General features: G+C 49.2%; 1 protein-coding gene across 4 annotated transcripts in view; it reads left to right on the forward strand.

Annotated features, from left to right (window-relative positions):
• Positions 1 to 20,355, forward strand: part of TANGO2 (transport and golgi organization 2 homolog) — a 65,517-nt gene that overhangs the window by 18,399 nt on the left and 26,763 nt on the right. The window contains exons 1-3 of one of the 4 annotated variants that reach the window (XM_023725050.1): positions 4,696 to 4,787; positions 5,125 to 5,753; positions 14,371 to 14,459. In XM_023725050.1, coding sequence (XP_023580818.1) covers positions 5,659 to 5,753; positions 14,371 to 14,459 — 184 coding nt within the window. In that variant the 5' untranslated portion in view covers positions 4,696 to 4,787; positions 5,125 to 5,658. Of the gene's footprint in view, positions 1 to 4,695; positions 4,788 to 4,841; positions 5,754 to 14,370; positions 14,460 to 20,355 lie in introns of those variants that run through there. The other 3 variants (XM_023725052.1, XM_023725051.1, XM_023725053.1) reach the window with 3 other exon arrangements.

Here is a 20,355-nt window from a genome sequence, read left to right on the forward strand (position 1 = left end):
CACCCCCACCACTGCCGTCTGTATAATCCCTGTGGGGATGGCCATGGATATGGCCTACCCTACCCTGTGAGGGGAGCCCTGGTGGTGCAGTGGTTAAGCATTTGGCTGCTAACCAAGAGGTAGGCGGTTTGAACCCATCAGCCGCTCCTTGGAAACCCTGTGGGGCAGTTCTGCTCTGTCCTGTAGGGTTCCTATGAGTTGGAATTGACTCAATGGCAACAAGTTTGGTTGGTTTACCTGGTGAGGTTGCCCTTTGTGGTCCCAGCTTAACTTGGGGAAAGATCTCTTATTAGGTTTCCTGCCTTGGATGGGCCCTGGACCTTGTCTTCTGTCTCCCTCACCTCTAAGGCCATCAAAGCCCAAGCCCCAGTTTGCCTAGATGGGCAGATCCTCCGAAAAGGGGCAGCTGCTGTGCTCAGCTTCCCTTTCTGGGTCCCCACTTTCCTTGAGCTGTTGGCCAAATTCCGTATGATCTTATCAGCTTTCTGCTGCTTTTAGGATGTTTTCAAGCATTTTGAGTTGTTTTTACTGGGAAGGTTGGTCCAAACAGCCTGCTGACCATTATTGGAGTCATAAGTCACCCCTAGGATGGTAGCCCCCAGTGGGCAACTCCAGGGGCACCCACAGACTGCTTCTATCATCCCAGGGCTCCTGGCACCTATCACAGACCTGATCCAGGGTAGGGGTATGGGAGCAGGTGAGGGGGGGTGCGGGCAGGACAGCAACTGCCAACACTGGCTTCTCTGTCTGAACCGGTGACTCTAGTAGGGGCATGTCTTATTTGTGTAGTGCTGCTACAACAGAAATACCATAATGGATGGCTTAAAGAAACATATTTATTTTCTCACAGTGTAGGAGGCTGGAAGTCCAAATTCAGGGTGCCAGCTCTAGGGGAAGGCTTTCTGTCTCCGTAGGCTCTGGAGGAAGGTCCTTGTCTCTTCTGAGCTTCTGCTTCTGGGTGATCGTCAAGTAGCTTGGCATCTCTCTTTTCTTCCCTCTCTGCTTCTCTCACTTTCTTGTTTAATCACTTTTACATCTGAAAAGAGATTGACTCAAGACACACCCTATGCTAATCCTGTCTTATTAACATAACAAAGACAGTCCATTCCCAAATGGGATTATAACCACAGGCACGGGGAAAAAAAAAAAAAAAAACAACTTTCTCACGGAGTCATTCTGACTCATAGTGACTCTGTAGACTCTATAGGACAGAGTAGAACTGCCCCATAGGGTTTCCAAGGAGTGGCTGGTGGATGCCAACTACCGATCTTTTGCTTGGCAGCTGAGCTCTTAACCACTGCGCCACCAGGGCTCCAAACCACAGGCATAGAGGTTAGGATTTACAACACATATTTTTGGGGTGGGGAGAGATACAATTCAATCCATAACCGGCAGGGTCGACTACTCAGACTGGCCATGTGCCATGGGGTGGTCAGTGCCCTGGTGGCCACGGCTCAGGCAGAATCGGTACAGCCTTTCCTCGTCGGCATGCTCCTGTGGGCCTGTCCTGTCCACCGGCATTGCCTTTGGCCCCAAGTCCTGTGAGGGGCAGTGGCCAGCAGCTGTGCACCCCTTAGCGCCCTGGGCTCCTGCGGCAACACTCTTCACCATGGGGACACAGCCACTGCGCAGCTGCTGCTCCCTACTGAGGGCTAGTGTCGGTCCGCCGAGCTGGACACCATGCTCGCGGGGGCCTGGCAATGAGTGGTGTTGGGGAGGGACAGTGGGTAGGCACATGCATGAGCTCTGGGCCCGGTGTGTCCTGAGCTAGTGCTGAGTCCTGGGGATCCTGGTCCCAGGTGGGCCTGTGTCCCTCGGTCCCAGGCCAGGGAGGGACAGCTGTCAGCAGGCATTGCTGGAATGTAGAGTACATTGCTCACGTCCGCCTTTCCGAGGCCTGACCAGTGAGTGGAGACAGGTTTCCGGTGTCAAGGGACATGTGGCGTCACTCACGGGAAAGCCCACTTCTCCTTCCTGTCTGAGCTGCTGGCTGTGTCCGCAGTGTTACTGCGGACTTCAGCCCTCCTCAGCCTTCTCTGGTTGGCAGTGGCCTGGAAGCCGAGTGGCTGGTAGCCCTGTCATGGGGTCTCAGTTTGGCAGGGTATGGCCACGGCAGTTCGGCTGTTCCTGCACTCAGCACAAGTGGCATGCCTATGGGGGCCTCGCCCTCCTCAGCCCAGTGCCCACTGCCTGCTCCTCTTGCCCCTGGGGAGGCTTTTTGGGACCGTTGTCAAGATGGTGGTGGTGTCCCTGCCCAGCATCCTGGCCTCCTTCTCCTATGTTGCCACTCTGAGGCGAGAGGGCAGAGTGGGCAGGAGTGGCTATGGCCCATGTGAAGATAGCATCTTGCCCCCTCCTCCTGCCCCTGGCAAGGGGCACACTTCACGCCCAAGTCACAGATGTGCCTCCTCTTGGGGGGTGTGCCTAGGCCACCCTCTAGTGGGCACCATCTGCTGAACATCCAAGGATAAAGACACTGCACAGGCCCCAAGGTGGGCCAGGCCACAGCCCACTTCAGCCTGCCACCCTATTACCTCCTTTGCCGTCTCCTCCTCCACCCCTTCTCTGGGGAAGAAAATAGTGATCAAACCCTTCCCAACCCCTGGGATGTCCCATGCTGACACACAGACCCTCCGCAATCATGGAGCCCTGTGCTAGTGTACTTGGAGCTCAGTGGACTCACACACAGACACAGACACAGACACAGACACAGACACACACACACACACGCGCAAAAGCACACAATGATCAGATACACAGAAGTACACAACACAGAGACATGCATGTGTACACACACACACACACACACACACACACAGTACAGGCATGCATGTGTACACAGAAGTACACAATTCAGAGACGTGTACGCACAAGCACACAGTACAGAGACACACTTGTATACAAAAGCACACGATGTGCAGAGACACGTGTACACGCGAGCACACAGTACAGAGACATGCACGTGTACACACAAGCACACAGTGCAGAGACATGCACGTGTACACAAAAGCAAATGATGCACAGAGACATGCATGTGTATACAGCACACAGTGTAGAGACATACGCCTATACACAGAAGTACACAATGCACAGAAACATGCACATGTACACACAAGCACACAATTCACAGAGACACGCATGTGTACACAGAAGTACACAATGCAGAGACATGCCCATGTACACATAAGCACACAGTACACAGAGAAGCACGTGTACACATAAGCTCACAGTACACAGAGATGCACGTGTACACATAAGCACACAGTACACAGAGATGCACGTGTACACATAAGCACACAGTACACAGATACGCACGTGTACACATAAACACAGTACACAGACACGCACGTGTACACATAAGCACACGTTGCACATAGAGACATATACATGGGCATGTACACCAAGCACACATTGCTCATGAACACATACGTGCACACAAGCGCAGACATATGTAGTTAATAAATGCACACAGGCACATACACATGCACTGACCACACCTTGAACACCACCCACCTGTTCTCAGTGGATTTTCTGCGATTCCTCTCAGTATTTGAACAGTTTCTTTGGTCTTATGCTTCCCGGCTGCTGGGCTCTGGTCCTGCGCGGAGTTGTGTCACCACACCCCTCACACACGGTTTCAGAGACCTTTGGGCTCAGTGTGCAGGCTTGGCAGTCCTGAGCTCTGACCTCAGCTCTCACCAGGTTGTGGGAAATGCTGCTGAACCCCAAGGCTCTGGGCAGACTCTAGGGAGGAGGAAGGGGTGCACTGAGTCCACACTTGCCCAGTGCCCGGGAACATTTCTGCGGAGCCTGGATGTAGTCTTTTAACAACGCTAACCCTTGCGTGGGGCCCAAGTTCCAAGTTGTGCTCCCTGCCCGTGCCCACTGACTAAGCGTGCCCAGGACCCTCCAGGTCCTTGAGACATGCCTTGGCCACTGTGGGGCAGAGGGCATGTTTGCAGAGGGCCTGCATAGATGTGGGCTGCAGGTGAGTTGGACACATCCCCATGAACAACTTCTGCCAGCACCCTAGGGGGCAGATTTCAGCAAGTTCTGCCAGGGCGGAACCCCAGTGATTTCTCTGCCACCCAGAGGGCCAAGGCCATGCCCTCACCAGCAAGGTCTAGATCTCAGCCCAGGCCAAGGTAGGGGTGACCTCCCACGGTGGCTTGCAGGATGGGGTTGGTGCTATGGCCAAAGGAAAGAGCAGGTAGTCTGGATGCTGGCATGGAACCAAACGTGCGGCAGCCTGGGCGTGGTGGAACTGTGCTCACAGGGCTGTTCTCACTGCCACTGCCTCTGCAGTGCCTACTCACTGGTTGTGGTCAGGGGCAGCAGGCGCCATGGGTGCCAGGGAAACGATTCTGCCCGTTACCAGCAAACATTGAGGGTGTTGGTGAGGCAGTTTGGTTCAGTGCTGGTGTTGCGGGTTTGGGCAGGAGTTCTGTCCATCCATTTCAGGTGTAGGGAGGAGATTTGGTGTCTTGGTGCCAGCTAGCCAGCACTGCAGATGTCTAGGGGGCTGTTTTGTGTGGTGCCAGCCAGCGCTGCAGGCATAGGCATGCAATTTCCCCGTGTCCAGCGAGTGCTGCAGGCATCTCAGTGTGGTTTGTTCAGGGCCAGGGAGCACTGTGGGCTCAGGGAGGCTGGTCTGTCATTTGCTGCTCACTGAACTCGTTTTCCCTCTTCCCACAGACCGTGTGACCGTGGGAGGCAGTCCCTAAACGACCCATGTGTATCATCTTCTTTAAGTTTGATCCTTGTCCTGTTTCCAAAAATGCGTACAGGTAACCCCCACTCATTGTGTCTGCCCCCCGCCCCAGTCTCCCGTGCCGTTGTCTGTCAGCACCAATGAGTTGCTACTTGCAAAGGGTGGGGTTAGGAGTGCTGCTGCGTTCTGCCCTTTGCGGCCAAGGGAAAGAGCAGGCGGTCTGGGTGCTGGCTTGGAGCCAGCCATGCAGCAGCCTGGGCGTGAGGGGCTGAGGCTGCGCGCTCGGGTCTGTTCTCACTGAGCGGTTGGGGGGGAGGATGAGCCAGAGAGCAAGCCCACAATGACAGCTGAGCCCTGGCTGCAGGCAAGCCAGGGATGATCTAGAAAGGCCTGGCCCTGACCCTCTTGGACAGATGTCATTCCAGCATGGGGGCACCATCAGAGTTGTCTCAGTGGCAAGGACCTGAGCCGATATACAATGATGTGAAGACTCAGCACTGCAGACAGCTGTGAGGGTGCAGGATGGAGGAGATGGTCTGCATGCGAGGGTCTGAGCTGGGATTCGGGTCGGGAAACAGTATTGGCAGAGATTGAGCCTGACTTGGGCTAGGTGGTCCGCATTTCCTGTGAGATGTCTGGGTAGTGGCGGCACTGTACTGGGGGTGGGCCCCGGGCTGAGGAGCGAGGACTGGGCAGGGGAGCTGAGGGGTCCAGCTGGAGGAGGCGGGAGACCAAGGCCAGGAAGGGGCAAGCTGTCGACTCTGGGCTCTCCATCCCTGGCATTCATCCAGGAAGAGGATGAGGCCAGAGATACAACCCACACCCAAGATGACTTCTGGAACTGCTCACTAGTGGGATTGGCTGGGAAGCTTTCATCACTTGGAAATCTGCACCAGAAATGATTTGAAACATTTCAATTGAGTCTTGGCTTTTGGTCCCCATGCAGGATGGCACGGTTACCATGCTGCATGGTACTGTGGCTGAGTCAGCTCATTTCAGCCCAGGGAATGGGACACGAAGAGTGTCCAGTGCTCCCTTCCCTGTAAGTACACGTTCTGCTACTGAGTCAGAGCTGGGTGGGCAGCAGGGCAAGCAGGGGTCCAGGCTTCCCTTTATGGCCCCTAACAGAGCAGCTGTACAAGTCAGGTTCCAACCAGCAGACAGCATGCGGTGTGGTAATTCACACAGGGAGAGTGTAATATAAAGAATTCTTCATCATGATGGGTAGTTGGGTAGTAAGAAGTGAGGAGGGCTCTAAAGAATATAGGATTAGCAGCTGTGAGGAGCAGTCACTGCCCTGAGGACTGAGATCCAGCGCCCAAAGAGAGCCCCCCACCCTGGCCTGAGATCTAGACCTTGCTGGTGAGGGCATGGCCTTGGCCGTCTGGGTGGCAGAGAAATCACTGGGGTTCCACCCTGGCAGAACTTGCTTGAATCTGCCCGCTAGGGTGCTGGCAGAAGTTGTTCACGGGGATGTGTCTCCCCTGACACTACACTGCAAAACTGTCCCAGGAGGGATGCTGGAAGGAAGTGCTGGCTGCTGGGTGCTGCTTGCTGCCATGCTCTGGAGGGGCTTGATGCATGGAAGCTTCCCACACTGCAGGAGCCTGCTGAGAAAGTCCATGCCTGATCCCGGGAAAGAATCTCCTCCTCCTCTTGTTTCTTTCCAGCGCCCTCTACTGACAAAGCTTAACACAGTACCAGCTGTAAAGAAGAAGCGATTTTAGCTTCATCATCATAGAGCAGGACTCCCTGGGTGGTACAGATGGTTCAAGCATGTTAACTGAAAGGTTGGCGGTTCGAGTCCACCCAGAGGTGCCTCTGAAGAAAGGCCTGGTGATCTATTTCCAAAAAATCAGCCATTGAAAAAATCCTATGGATAAATGCCCATCAACAGATGAATGGATAAGTAAAATGTGGTAAACATAAATACAATGGAATATTACTCAGTGATAAAGAAAAATTTTAGTTCCTGAAACACCTTACAATGTAAATGAACCTGGTGAACATTATCTTAAGCAGCAGAAGTGAATCACAAAAAAATATTGTATGTTCTTTTACGAAATGACACGAACAAGTATAAGTATACAGAAACTAACGTTCATTAGTGTTTACCTGGGGTGGATGCAGGGGGAAGGGGATTCACTCTCTAGATAATAGACACTTGCTATTTTTGGCAAAGGGAAAGGTAACACTGAACAAGGATGAAGTGTATACAGCTTGACGAAAGTAAACAATGTCACTGAAATGTACGCAAGATAAAAGGACCTGTTGGTAATTGCTATGGCATATATAATTTCGAAACAACAGCAACAACAACCAAAAAGTATACGTGTGGGTATGTATGTATGTATGTAGGCATATCTGTCTATAAAACCGTAAACCAAACCACTTGCCATCAAGTTGATTCTAACTCATAGCGACCTTATCAGACAGAGTAGAATTGCCCCATAGCATTTCCAGGGAGCAGTTGGTGGATTCCAACTGCTGACCTTTTGGTGAGCTCTTAACCACTGCACCACCAGGGCTCCATATTTGTGTATAGGTATGTATATAAATGTGTCTACATAGGTGTATATGTATGTATATGTGTCTGTGTGACTGTACGCACATACATTCATATATATGATAAAGCACATAGGGGGCACGGTCACAGATACTTCTTAGATATAACCAGACACCTCGTGAGATTGATTTTCTGGGTTTGAAGCCTTAGGACCATAGTCTCATGGGACAACTTCTTCAGTAATACAGTTCTGAAAGTTATGTTCTACATCCTAGTTTGCTGAGTAGTATCTGGGTTCTTAAAAGCTTATGAGTGGCTATCTAAGATACAACTATTGGTCTCTACTCGTCCGGAGCAAAAGAGAAAGAAGGAAACCAAAGACTCAGAGAAGAAACTAGTATACAGGACAGTCTCCAGGAACCATGGCTTCATCTACTATGAGACTAGAAGAACTAGATGGTGCCCAGCTACCACTACTGACCATTCTAATCAGGGCCACAATAGATGGACCCTGATAGATGGGAGAAAAATGTGGAGCAGAACCTCAAATTCCTAAAAAACAGATTTACTGGACTGTTTCAGACTAGAGGACTCCTCGAGACTATTGCCCTGAAATACTCTTTAAACCTTGAATCTAAACTCACCCCTGAGGTCACCTTGTAGCTAAATAACAAGTTGGCTTACAAAATAATGAATATCACTCGTGAGTACTGCGCTCCTTTAAAGAAATCACCTGTGCTTGCCATTCTGTCCTGAAGGCCCTGAGTCCATGCTGTCCTGCCTTGTTTGGGTTGTAGTTTTCCTCTAACCTTTCCTCTTGGGTCTAAGAGCTACTTGGTGGCCACTCACATAGCGAGCTCTGCGCCAGCCTGGCGCTACTGGGAGAGGCTCCATTTCACCCAGTCTTGGCCAGGCCTCTGTGTGCACCAGCTGAGCCCTCACAGCACCCTTGAAGTCCCCTAGAGGGGAAAGGCCTGGTCTGTCTGCCTAGGCCCCATAATTGTGCTTTTTGGGGAGTTTTATTTTTGGAGGCCCATGGATTAAGTTTCAGAATGTTATATGCTGTCACCACGGTGCCCATGTGAGAAGCAGGATTTCCCACTTGTTTGCTGCTGCTGCTGATAAACTAATTTGTTCAGGCCGTGCCAGGTAAGGCAATTGAAGAGGGAGGGGAGAGTTGAGAGTCCCAGCAAAGCCTTCTGAAACCATGGTCAGGAGGGTCCCCACGACATGGGAGGGAGCAGGGCAGGGCTAGCAAGGTCAGGCTGGACTCCCTTTGAGGGGCTCCAGTCACCCCGCCCACAGACGGGAGTAGAGGGGAGAGACAATGGGTCTCCAGCGGGTAGGCCAGAATGAGGCCAGTGAGGGAGCTGGGCAGGAAGAGCAGGGGCCCACCTGAGACTGGGGATCCTGGAGCAGGAAGAAGAACTGGGTGCAGGGCTGACACCAGGGTCACGGCATTGAGGGGAGAGGCTCTGGCCACGCAGGACTGCTAGCAGGCCCTGCCTGAATGCCCCCTTCTGCCACCTCCCTCCCTCCACCCCTGTTCTGGCCTGGGAGGCACCAGCCTCTGCCCGTGCCCTCGCGTTGCCCCTGAGTCCTTGTCTGCCCTTCACCCAACAGAAGTCGGGAAGGTGAGCGTTGCTGGATCGTGTGCAATGGGCTTCCCATGCCATGTCATCCATGTCCTTGTGTTGGGCGACAGAGTATCCTCACAGCGAATTGTCATTTTACACCTTTGAAACCACATCCCCTCCTGCACCACACAGGCACGGCGCTGAGGACCCATCAAGGCCCCTGTGGCTTCATGCTTTCTTCGTTTAACATGCCACTGCCTTCTACCCTCTAAGTAAGAGACGCACCTACCTTCATTTACATTCCTAGAGTTGCTGGTCTCTGTGGTCCTGGTGCCTGTTTTGCTCCATGGGCCAAACGGTTGCAAAGATGACTTTTGTAGCTGGACCAATGGCTGTTGTAGTCATTTGTGTAAATATTGGTATAGACACTTGGCCTCTGCTCTTGACAAGACAGGCTGAGGTGTCATCACTTCTAGGTTATGGCAGTGTCGCTTGTGGCTCTGCCTTTTCCAGATGGCCAGTCTTGCGTGAGTGTGTGTCTGGCTTCTGAGGAGTTAATTCTCCTCCCTTCCTGAGAGTGGCTGCTGGGTCTGCTGGACATGTTAGGAGCCGCCTCTCCCTCCTTGGTCCTATTTGGAGGGGTCCTGTCATCTGTTCCCCTCAGGAAAATGTGTGGGCGGCTTCAAAAGGTATGTCTTACAGTCCGATCATGCTTTGATTCAGCGGTAGTTGTGAGGTGCCTGCCCATGAGTGACTCTCAGTGGGCATGGGGTGTGGTGTGCAGACGGTATCTGCTCTAAGAGCGGAGCGTGAGCACAGCCTCAGCAGGGCCACCTCCAGGCCCAGTGCCAGGGGCGTCAATCTGCACCTCCCAGAGCCCCCCTGCTGCCCCATCCCTGTGGGGGCTGCCCCACCTCCAGACGTGGCACGCCCCCCCTCCTGGTCGCACCTGGAGTCAGGTGTCAGTCAGGTGTCCCGCTGCCTCATGGGCACCACCCTGGGCCCAGCCCCACTAGGCACCCTCCAGCTTCCCTGGGTATCCTTTGGGTAGCTGGGCTGCCCCCAGTGTGTGGTCCATGTCCCCTTCTCACCACCGGGCAGCTACATGCTGTCCTTGCCCCGTGAGTGGGCTCCCTGGGGCTGTGCTGGCTCCCTAGAAAGCCCAGAGGTGATGCCTGGACAGTCTTCCTTGGCGTGTCTGGCAGCTCCTGATCAGGGCTGTGGTCTCCTGTGAGGTCGACTCAGCCCCACTGTCCATGCCCATCTGTGCCCAGCACATTGAACACTCATCCTGGGGTGCAGCTGCTTGGTGCGAGTACAGTCTGGCAACTCTTATTTTTGTTGTTATTTTTAATTCCAGTAAGAACATCTGCAGTGCTCTAGTGAGGAGCGTCGTGAATAAGAAATCACTAGTGGCGTGGGAAATGCTGACTTAGGAGGTTCCCACTCTGGCTGGCCTGCACCTTGCGGCTTTGTCCATGTCCCAGTGACCTGGCTGCACTCAGTAGAGGCATCTGTCTTTTGAGGGAATTCCATTTGACGTTACTGTCCCTGATCGTAGAAGTGATTCATGCTCTTTGAAAAAAAAATCATACCCCACAAATTGTACAAAGTAAAACATGAGTTCCTGTAACCCCCTGTGGTAGGCAGAATTCTGAGATGGCCCCAAGGTTCCCACCCCAGCTGTACACACCTGTTTAATCTGCTCCCTTGAGTGTGGGCCGGACTGTGAATGTGTGGGATGGGCCTCTGTGACTCAGTTACATTATATGGCAAAGGTGAAGAGATTTTGCTGATGTAATTAAGGTCCCCAATTAGTTGGTTTTGAGTTAATCAAAAGAGATATTATTGTTGCACAATAAACAATGTCCCTGAATTGCACATATAGCATTTCTTGAAACGGTGTATCCTTTGCTATGTATATTATATTTAATAAAATAAAATTTCTTAATGGGGTGACATTACCCTGGGTGGGCCTGACCTAATCAGGGGGGCCCTTCCTGAAGAAGAGATTTGAAGTGTGAAGGCAATTCTGCCTCAAGCCATGAAGAAGTAAGCTGCTGTGCTGTGAGAGGCCCTGAGGGCCGCCTCTAGGAGCTGAGAGTGACCCCGGCCAACAGACAGCAAGACAAGGGGACCTCAATCAAACTTCTACAAGGAACTAGACTCTGCTAACAACCATGTGAATGTGGAAGAGGACACCGAGTATCAGATGAGACCCCTACCCGGCCGACAGCTTGATTTCAGCCTTGGGAGACCCTGAGCGGAGAACCCAACTAAATTGTACCTGACTCCTGGCCCACAGAAGCCACTGCATTTGGGTATCCATTACACAGCAGTAGAACACCAGCGCACCCCTACCAGGATACCACTGTCGAGCTTGTCCTTTTCAGAACACCTGTTTAGCCTGGTGGGGCTGTGACTGCTGGGTGACCTGTTGCCCCTCATGGGCGGCTTCCTGGGAGGTCATCACTGAGGTGGAATCACTGGGCCACAGCCCGTGACCTGTAAGCTGCCGCCAAACCAGCCTCGGTGCACTGATTTACCCTCCAGCAGGTCATTGGCAACTCGTGATTTCAGTTATTAGGACAAAGCAGAGCCACGTGGTGACTTGCCACCCTCAGACCCCTCTCTGTGGTGGCATCACCCCTGCTTTCTGGACACTGGCAGAGGGGGACTTTTATTCGCACGGAGGCACCAAGAAGCGTTGGCTTTGAGGGGAATTACTTCCTTCGCTTCCTCCTAGAGTGTCAATGTAGGCACTCGTCTCAGCTGTACGGCTCTGAATTATGTGTTTAATGAAATCCCTGGCAAACCGCAAGCAATTCAGCTGAATCACAACGCCTGTGATAAAAATAACTCAGCAATTAACATTCCTGAATCACAAGCAAATGCGTGTGCTTGCTCCTTGTTTTAAAAATAGACAATTGAATATCTTAGGATGCATGGTTCTGCTCAGTCAGCTTTTCTGTTTCTATCTTTCTTAATTTTTTTCCCCCTGGAGCCTTATACAAGAATCAGAACCAGATAGATGTGAAGTTTAGGGGGCGATGAGTTTCTCTTAATGGTGGTGGAATACTTTGGAAAAGGATAGCGAGAAGGGTCGCACAACTTGAAGAGTGTAATCAATGTCATGGAATTGTACATGTAGAAATTGTTGAATTGGTGTGTTTTGCCGTGTATATTTTCATTAAAAAAAAAAATCAGAACCAGAAGCCGACAGCGCAGACTAACCGCAGGCTGTGGCCCTCCGAGTTCTTCCCCAGTTGGTTGGGGGCGGCAGGGGTATCTCTGGCTGCCTCCCTGGCTTTCCCCAGTTCCCCACTCACTGCGGGTGTTGGGGGATGTGTGAGTAGAGGAAAAATGTTTGCCATTTGAACGGGAACATTTGCACAGGACCACATTAATCTTGGCCCCACCCACGGCCTAACACCACTTCCCCATGCCCCCCTGGCCTGTCCCTGACATAGCCACACCATCTCCTCCCACTTGATGCTGCAGCAGCTCTCCCTGCTGACCAAGTGGAGATCTCGGTGGACTGGGTGTCTTCCACCAGGACTGGCCCATGCACATGCTGGGATTGGACATCCAGCCTGTGGGACCCGCTGACAGAGGGCATGGGGAGAGGACCCCTCAGATCTTTCATCCCTGTTGCCTGGTGGGTGCCTCCACCCAGAAGGGACACAACAGACTCGGCGGGAGAGGTGAGCAGGGCCCAACCAGCCTCTCCCTCAGGCCATCCACTTCCACTCGGGGTCTGCCACAACACAGGCTGGCATCCTGACTGGAATTTGGCAGTGCCATCTGGGAAGGGTTGTTCTGTGAATGGCTTGTGGCTCCTATCAGAGGAACAGTGACCCCCCCTCCCCGGTGGCACCTCCAGAGAGCTGGCACAGCTCTTTCCCGAGCTGTGTGGATAGGACAGAGGGCTGGCCACAGCCAGGGCCTGGCGGGGATGTGTGGGAGTGTGCCTGCTCACAGAAGTGTGTGCACACACGTGGGTTAACCCACCTCTGTGGTCTCTGGTGGTGGTGCTGGCAGGTACTTGTTTTACTTTTGATCTTATGAATATCTTTAGCATTTCTCATTTTACAGTGAGCCAATGTTGCTTCACAACATCAGCATAATCGATGCAAAACTTATTTTAAAACACTTTTTAGGCCCTCCTCAGGGACCTACACTGGCTTTCCATTTCAGACTTGAGTGTCAGCATTGCAACTTTGTGCTCCCCTCAGCCGCGCTCTTCTCTCCCAGGCTCCCGTTCACATCGCGAGCATTGAGAAAGCATCCCCACGTGCCTCTCTCCGTGGGCCAGGACTTGGACAGTCTTTTACAAAGCGTTATCTAAGACCCCATTGGCTGAAGATGGATCCTGCAGAGTTGATGGCACTCGTGCACAGCTGCCAGCTTTGTTCTTACTTATTTTAAAATGGCAAGGCTTGGATTGAAACCCAATTTTCTTACACCCAAAACAAAACAAAAAAACAAACCCGTTGCTGCCGAGTCAGTTCCAACTCATGGTGACCCCAAGTGTTACAGAGTAGACCTGCTCCGTAGGATTTTCTTGGCTGTAATATTTACAAGAGCAGATTACCAGGCCGTTCTTCTGCAGAGCCACTGGGTAGGTTCGAACTGCCAACTTCAAGGTTAGCAGCCAAGTGCAAGCTCCTTGTGCCACCCAGGGACACTTCAAAACCAGGGCTCTTAAAATTTTGATAATATCTTTTCTAATTAGAATGGGAACACTTGTTTAATTCATAATGCAAAATACTACTAGTAAAACACGAAGAAGCCTCTACCCCACTCCCCCCAAAAAAAAAAAATTGAAGAAGGTGCAGCCCCCTAGACGTGGCCCATTGCACGCTGGCATGTGTTGTGCGTCCTGGGTGGCTGCTTAGATAGGTGTGCTTGCTTCTCCAGGGAGCACACAGGCTCGCCCTGGATGTGCTCATGGGATGGGACAAACGGGCAGGAGGAGCATCCCTGTTGGCCCTGGGGCATACTTGGTGACCACTGTTCCAGGTTGACGAGGGACATGTACAGGGATGAGGCGAGCCACCTTGTGGCTGTTGTTGGGGGTGTGTGGCGGAACTCGAGTCCCCCTGCCCTAAGTGGCGTGGAAATGCATCTTCACGTGGCATTCTGCCTGTCTGCTCGGCATGAAGGGGAGGCGGGAGGTCTCAGTGCCCTGACAGGTGGGAACCAGCCCCGCTGGAGCCGCTGCAGCACTTCATCCCAGGGAAGTGGGGTACCACTGGTACTGGCGGGTCAGTGTCCTCTTCATGTAGTGCCCATTTTGCTGTTCTTGTTGTTATTTGCTGTCGAGTGAATTCCAATTCATGGTGACTGTGTGTGTGCAGAGTAGAACTACTCCATAAGGTTTTCAAGGCTATGACCTTTTGGAAGCAGATCACCAGGCCTGTCTTTCAAGGTGGCTCTTGGTGGGTTCAAATCGCCAACTTTTTGCTAGTGGTCAAGCACTTAACTGCGTGGACCTGCGTCAACAGTCGAGAGAAAATGCAGTTTTTCTGTTTCTGTTTTCATCTGAGATTTTGAGTCCTGCGTTCTTCTTCCAGGCTCGTCCTAGCAGCCAACAGAGATGAATTCTACCACAGGCCATCCAAATTAGCCAGCTTTTGGGGGGACAACAATGAGATCCTCAGCGGTAAGTTGCGTTGCTCCTCACAGTTACCGGGGCCGTGCTGCACAGCACAGTCAGCACCTGGCCTGGCATGAAAACCATGGGATGGCTGACCAATCTGTTATGTCACTCTCACTGGAAATGCAGAGTATATGAGTGGGCACAGACAAGCTACCACTCTCGTGGCTCTGGGGCCATTGCTGGGGTGGCAGCACCAGCATCGGGCACCCCCAGATTGTCCACCAAGCACAGTCCACATGGTTTCCCAGGTCAGCTCTGTCTCTGGAGGCCTTCTGTGGGTCTCCAGAAGGAGTGGTCGACCTGCACATCATGTGAAAGGATCACTTGATTTTATTTTTATGGTTAATAGTTTTATTTTCTTTTAAAATTGCTATCAAACCAAAACAGCAAACCAAACACACTGCCATCAAGTTGATTCCGACTCATAGTGACCCTGTAGGACAGAGTAGAACTGCCCCATAGGGTTTCCAAGGCTGTAAATCATTACAGAAGCAGATTGCCACATCTTTCTCCTGCGGAGCAGCTGGTGAGTTGGAATTGCCGACCTTTTAGTTAGCAGCCGAGTGCTTAACCACTGTGCAACCAGGGCTCTTTTTGCTATCAGCTTCTATAATTTTAAATTGGATCTGTTTAGTTTCCTGTTTTTCTCTCTCTCTCTTTTTTTTTTTTATTGTGGTGGAAACATACACACCAAAACGTCTGCCAGTGCAACAACTTCCACCTTTACAACTCAATGACAGTGATTACATTTTTCATGTTGTGCCACTACTATCGATATCCTCATTCCAAACATTCTGCCACCATTAACATAAACTCAATGCCCCCCCAAGATGCCCACTTCCCTCTCCCTCCCACCTCTGGTAACCATTAATAAATCTTAATCTGTGGTTTCTATATTTTTTGTTAGGTGTTGTCGAGTCAGTTCTGACTCATAGTGACCCTGTGTACAACAGAATGAAGCACTGCCGAGTCATGCGCCATCCTCACAATTGTTGCTATGTTTGAGCCCATTGTTGCAGCCACTGTGTCAATCCGTCTCATGAGGGTCTTCCTCTTTTTCACTCAACTTCTACCTTACCAAGCATGATGTCTTTTTCCAGGGACTGGTCCCTCCTGATAACATGTCCAAAGTACCTGAGACAAAGTCTCACTATCCTCACTCCTTAGGAGCACTCTGGCTGTACTCCTTGCAAGACTGACTTGTTAGTCCTTCTGGCAGTCCATGGTATATTCAATATTCTTCACCAACACCATAATTCAAAGTGGTCAATTCTTCTTTGATCTTTCTTGTTCATTGTCTAGCTTTTCTATGCATATGAGGTGATTGAAAATATCATGGCTTGGGTCAGGTGCACCTTCGTCCTCAAAGTGGCAGCTTTGCTCTTGAACACTTTAAAGAGGTCTTTTGCAGCAGATTTGCCCGATGCAAAAAGTTGTTTGATTTCTTGACTGGTGCTTCCATGGGTGTTGATTGTGTATCCAAGTAAAATGAAATCCTTGACAATTTCAGTATTTTCTTCATTTATCATGTTGTTGCTTATTGATCCAGTTGTGAGAATTTTTGTTTTCTTTTTTTTTTATTGTGCTTTAAGTGAGAGTTTGCAATTGAAGTTAGTTTCTCGTACAAAAATTTATACATACATTGTTATCTGACCCTCGTTGCTCTCCGTATGCTGTGACAGCACACTCCTCCTTTCCACCCTGGATTTCCTATGTCCATTCAACCCGCTCCTGTCCCTTTCTGCCTTCTCATCTCGCCTCTGAACAGAAGCTGCACATTTAGTCTCATGTATCTACGTGAGCTAAGAAGCACGCTCTTCACGAGTATTGTTTTATGTCTCGTAGTCCACTCTAATTTTTGTCTGAAGAGTTGGCCTCGGGAATGATTTTAGTTTTGGGCTAGCAGAGAGTCTGGGGGCCATGTCTTCCAAGGTTTCTCCAGTCTCAGTCAGACCATTGAGTCTGGTCTTTTTACTAGAATTTGAGTTCTGCACCCCACTTTTCTCCTGCTCCATTGGGGACTCTCTGTTGTGTTCCTTGTCAGGGCGGTCACTGGTGGTAGCCAGGCACCATCTAGTTCTTCTGGTCTCAGGCTGATGGAGTCTCTGGTTTATGTGGCCCTTTCTGTCTCTTGGGCTAATATTTTCCTTGTGTCTTTGGCGTTCTTCATTCTTCTTTGCTCCAGGTGGGTTGGGACCAATTGATGCGTCTTAGATGGCCGCTCACGAGGTTTTAAGACCCCAGACACCACTAACCAAAGTGGGATGCAGAACATTTTCTTAATAAAATTTGTTGTGCCAGTTGACCTAGATGTCCCCTGAAACCATGGTCCCCAGACCCTTGTCCCTGCTACTCTGTCCCTTGAAGTGTTTGGTTGTATTCAGGAAACTTCTTAGCTTTTAACTTAGTCCAGTTATGCTGACTTCCCCTATAGTGTGTGTTGTCCTTCCCTTCACCTAAGATAATTCTTGTCTACTATCTAGTTAGTGAATACCCCTCTCCATCCCTTCCCACCCCTGTAACCATCAAAGAATGTTTTCTTCTCTGTTTAAACCTTTTCTTGAGTTCTTATGATAGTAGTCTTATATAATATTTGTCGTTCTGTGACTGACTAAATTCACTCAGCATAATGAGTTCCAGCTTCCTCCATGTTATAAGATGTTTCATGGCTTCATCATTGTTCTTTATTGTTGCATAGTATTCCATTGTGTGAATATACCATAATTTGTTTATCCATTCATCCACTGATGGGCACCTAGGTTGTTAACATCTTTTTGCTATTGTGAACAGTGCTGCAATGAACATGGGTGTGCATGTATCTATTTGTGTGATGGCTCTTATTTCTCTAGAATATATTCCAAGGAGTGGGATTGCTGGATCGTATGGTACTTATATTTCTAGCTTTTTAAGGAAGTGCCAAATTGATTTCCAAAGTGGTTGTACCATTTTACATTCCCACCAACAGTGTGTAAGTGTTCCAGTCTCTCTGTAACCTCTCAAATATTTATTATTTTGTGTTTTTTGGATTAATGCTAGCCTTGCTTGGGTGAGATAGTATCTCATTGTAGTTTTGATTTGCATTTCTCTAATGGCTAATAATCATGAGTATTTCCTCATGTATCTGTTAGCTACCTGAATGTCTTCTTTGGTGAAGTGCCTGTTCATATCCTTTGCCCATTTTTTAACTGGGTTGTTTGTCTTTTTGTTGTTGAGGTCTTGCAGTACCTTGTAGATTTTAGAGATTAGACCCTCTAGATTCAGCCTGCGGGGTGTTTGTTCCCGCCGGGTCAGGACTGGCAACCCCTCACTGCTTCTGAACCGTCTCTCCCCCACCTGCCACTCAGTCAATTCCTCAGCTTTGCCTTTGAGGTTCAGGGGCTCCTAGATTGTCGTATATAATTGATTCACTTGTCTTTTCTGGTCTTTGTTGTAAGAGAGACCACAGGAAGCATCTGACTACTCCGCCATCTTGGCCCTGCCCCCTGTTTTCTTTATGTTGAAGTATAATCCATACTGAAGGCTGTAGTCTTTGATCTTCATCAGTAAGTGCTTCAAGTCCTCTTCACTTTCAGCAAGCAAGGTTGTGTCATCTGTATATCACAGGTTGTTAATGAGTCTTCCACTAATCCTGAAGCCACGTTCTTCTTCACGTAGTCCAGCTTCTTGGATTATTTGCTCAGCGTACAGATTGAATAAGTATGGTAAAAGGATACAACCCTGACGCACACCTTTCCTGATTCTAAACCACACAATATCCCCTTGTTCTGTTTGAACAACTGCCTCTTGGTCTATGTATAGGTTCCGCATGAGCACAGTCTAGTGTTCTGGAGTTCCCATTCTTCACAGTGTTATCCATAATTTGTTATATTTCACACAGTCAGGTGCCTTTGCATAGTCAATAAAACACAGAAACATCTTTCTGGTATCTTCTGCTTTCAGACAAGATCCACCTGACATCAGCAATGATATTCCTCGTTCCATGTCCTCTTCTGAATCTAGCTTGAACTTCTGACAGTTCCCTGTCAATGTACTGCTGCAACCGCTTTTGAATCATTTTTAGCAAAATTTTACTTGTGTGTGATATTAATGATATTGTTCAATAATTTCCACATTCTGTTGGATCACCTTTCTTTGGAATGGACACAAATACAGATGTCTTCCAGTCAGTTTGCCAGGTAGCTGTCTTCCAAATTTTTTGGCATAACCAAGTGAGCACCTCCAGTGCTGCATTTATTTGTTGTAACATCTCAGTTCGTTATTCTATCAGTTCCTGGAGCCTTGTTTTTTGCCAATACCTTCAGTGTAGCTTGGACTTCTTCCTTCAATACCATCAGTTCTTAATCATATACTACCTCCTGACATGGTTGAACATCGACCAACTCTTTTTGGTATGGTGACTGTGTGTATTCCTTCCGTCTTCTTTTGATGCTTCCTGCATTGTTTAATATTTTGCCCATAGAATCTTTCAATATTGTAACTCAAGGCTTGAATTTTTTCTTTGGTTCATCCAGCTTGAGAAATGCTGAGTCTGTTCTTCCCTTTTGGTTTTCTAACTCCAGGTCTTTGCGTATTTCATTATAATACTTTGTCTTCTTGAGCCACCCTTTGAAATCTTCTGTGCAACTCTTTGACTTTATTATTTCTTCTGTTCACTTTAGCTACTCTGTGTTCAAGACCAAGTTTCAGAGTCTCTCCTAACATCCATTTTGGTCTTTTCTTTCTTTCCTGTCTTTTTAACGATCTCTTGCTTTCTTCATGTGAGCTGTCCTTGATGTCATCCCATCGCTCATCTGGTCTTCGGTCATTTGTGTTCAGTGCGCCAAATCTGTTCTTGAGATAGTCTCCAAATTCAGGTGGGATGTACTCAGGGTTGTATTTTGGCTCTTGCTGACTTGTTTTAATTTTCTTCAGCTTCAACTTGAACTTGGATACAAGCAATTGATGATCTGTTCTGCAGTTGGCCCCGGCCTTGTTCTGACTGGTGATACTGAGTTTTCCATCATCTCTTTCCATATATGTAGTCAGTTTAATTCTTGTGCATTCCATCTGGCAAGGTCCATGCATATAGTCGCCGTTTATGTTGTTCAAAAAAGGCAATGCAATGTGTAAGTCATTGGTCTTGCAAAATTCTATCATGCGATCTCTGGCATTGTTTCGATCACCAAGGCCTTATTTTCCCACTGTCAATCTTTCTTTTTGGTTTCCAACTTTTGCATTCCAATCACCAGTAATTGTCAATGCATCTTGATTGCATGTTTGATCAATTTCAGACTGCAGAATTTGGTAAAAATCTTCAATTTCCTCATCTTTGGCCTTAATGGTTGGTGTGTAAATTTGAATAATAGTCATACTAACTGGTCTTCCTTGTAGTCATATGGATATTGTCCTATCACTAACAGCGTTGTACTTGAGCATAGATCTTGAAATGTTCTTTTTGATGATGAACACAATGCCATTCCTCTTCAATTTGTCATTCCCTGCATAGTAGACAATATATGATTGTCCAATTCAGAATTTCCAATACCAGTCCATTTCAGCTCACTAATGCCTAGGATATCGATCTTTATGTGTTCCATTTCAGTTTTGATGACTCCCAATTTTCCTGGATTCATACTTTATGTATTCCACATTGCGATTATTAAATGGATGTTTGCAGCTGTTTCTTCTCATTTTGGGTTGTGCCACATCAGCAAATGAAGGTTCTGAAAGCTTGACTCCATCCACGTTATTAAGTTCAACTCTCCTTTGAGGAGGCAGCTCTTCCCTAATCATGTTTTGAGTGCCTTACAACCTGAGGGGCTCATCTTCCAGCACTATATCAGACACTATTCTGCTGCTATCCATAAGGCTTTCACTGGCCAGTTATTTCAGAAGTAGACCACCAGGTCCTTGTTCCTAG

The sequence above is a fragment of the Trichechus manatus genome, unplaced genomic scaffold (genome assembly GCF_000243295.1).
Source record: "Trichechus manatus latirostris isolate Lorelei unplaced genomic scaffold, TriManLat1.0 scaffold00282, whole genome shotgun sequence".
In the NCBI taxonomy this organism is placed as follows: domain Eukaryota; kingdom Metazoa; phylum Chordata; class Mammalia; order Sirenia; family Trichechidae; genus Trichechus; species Trichechus manatus.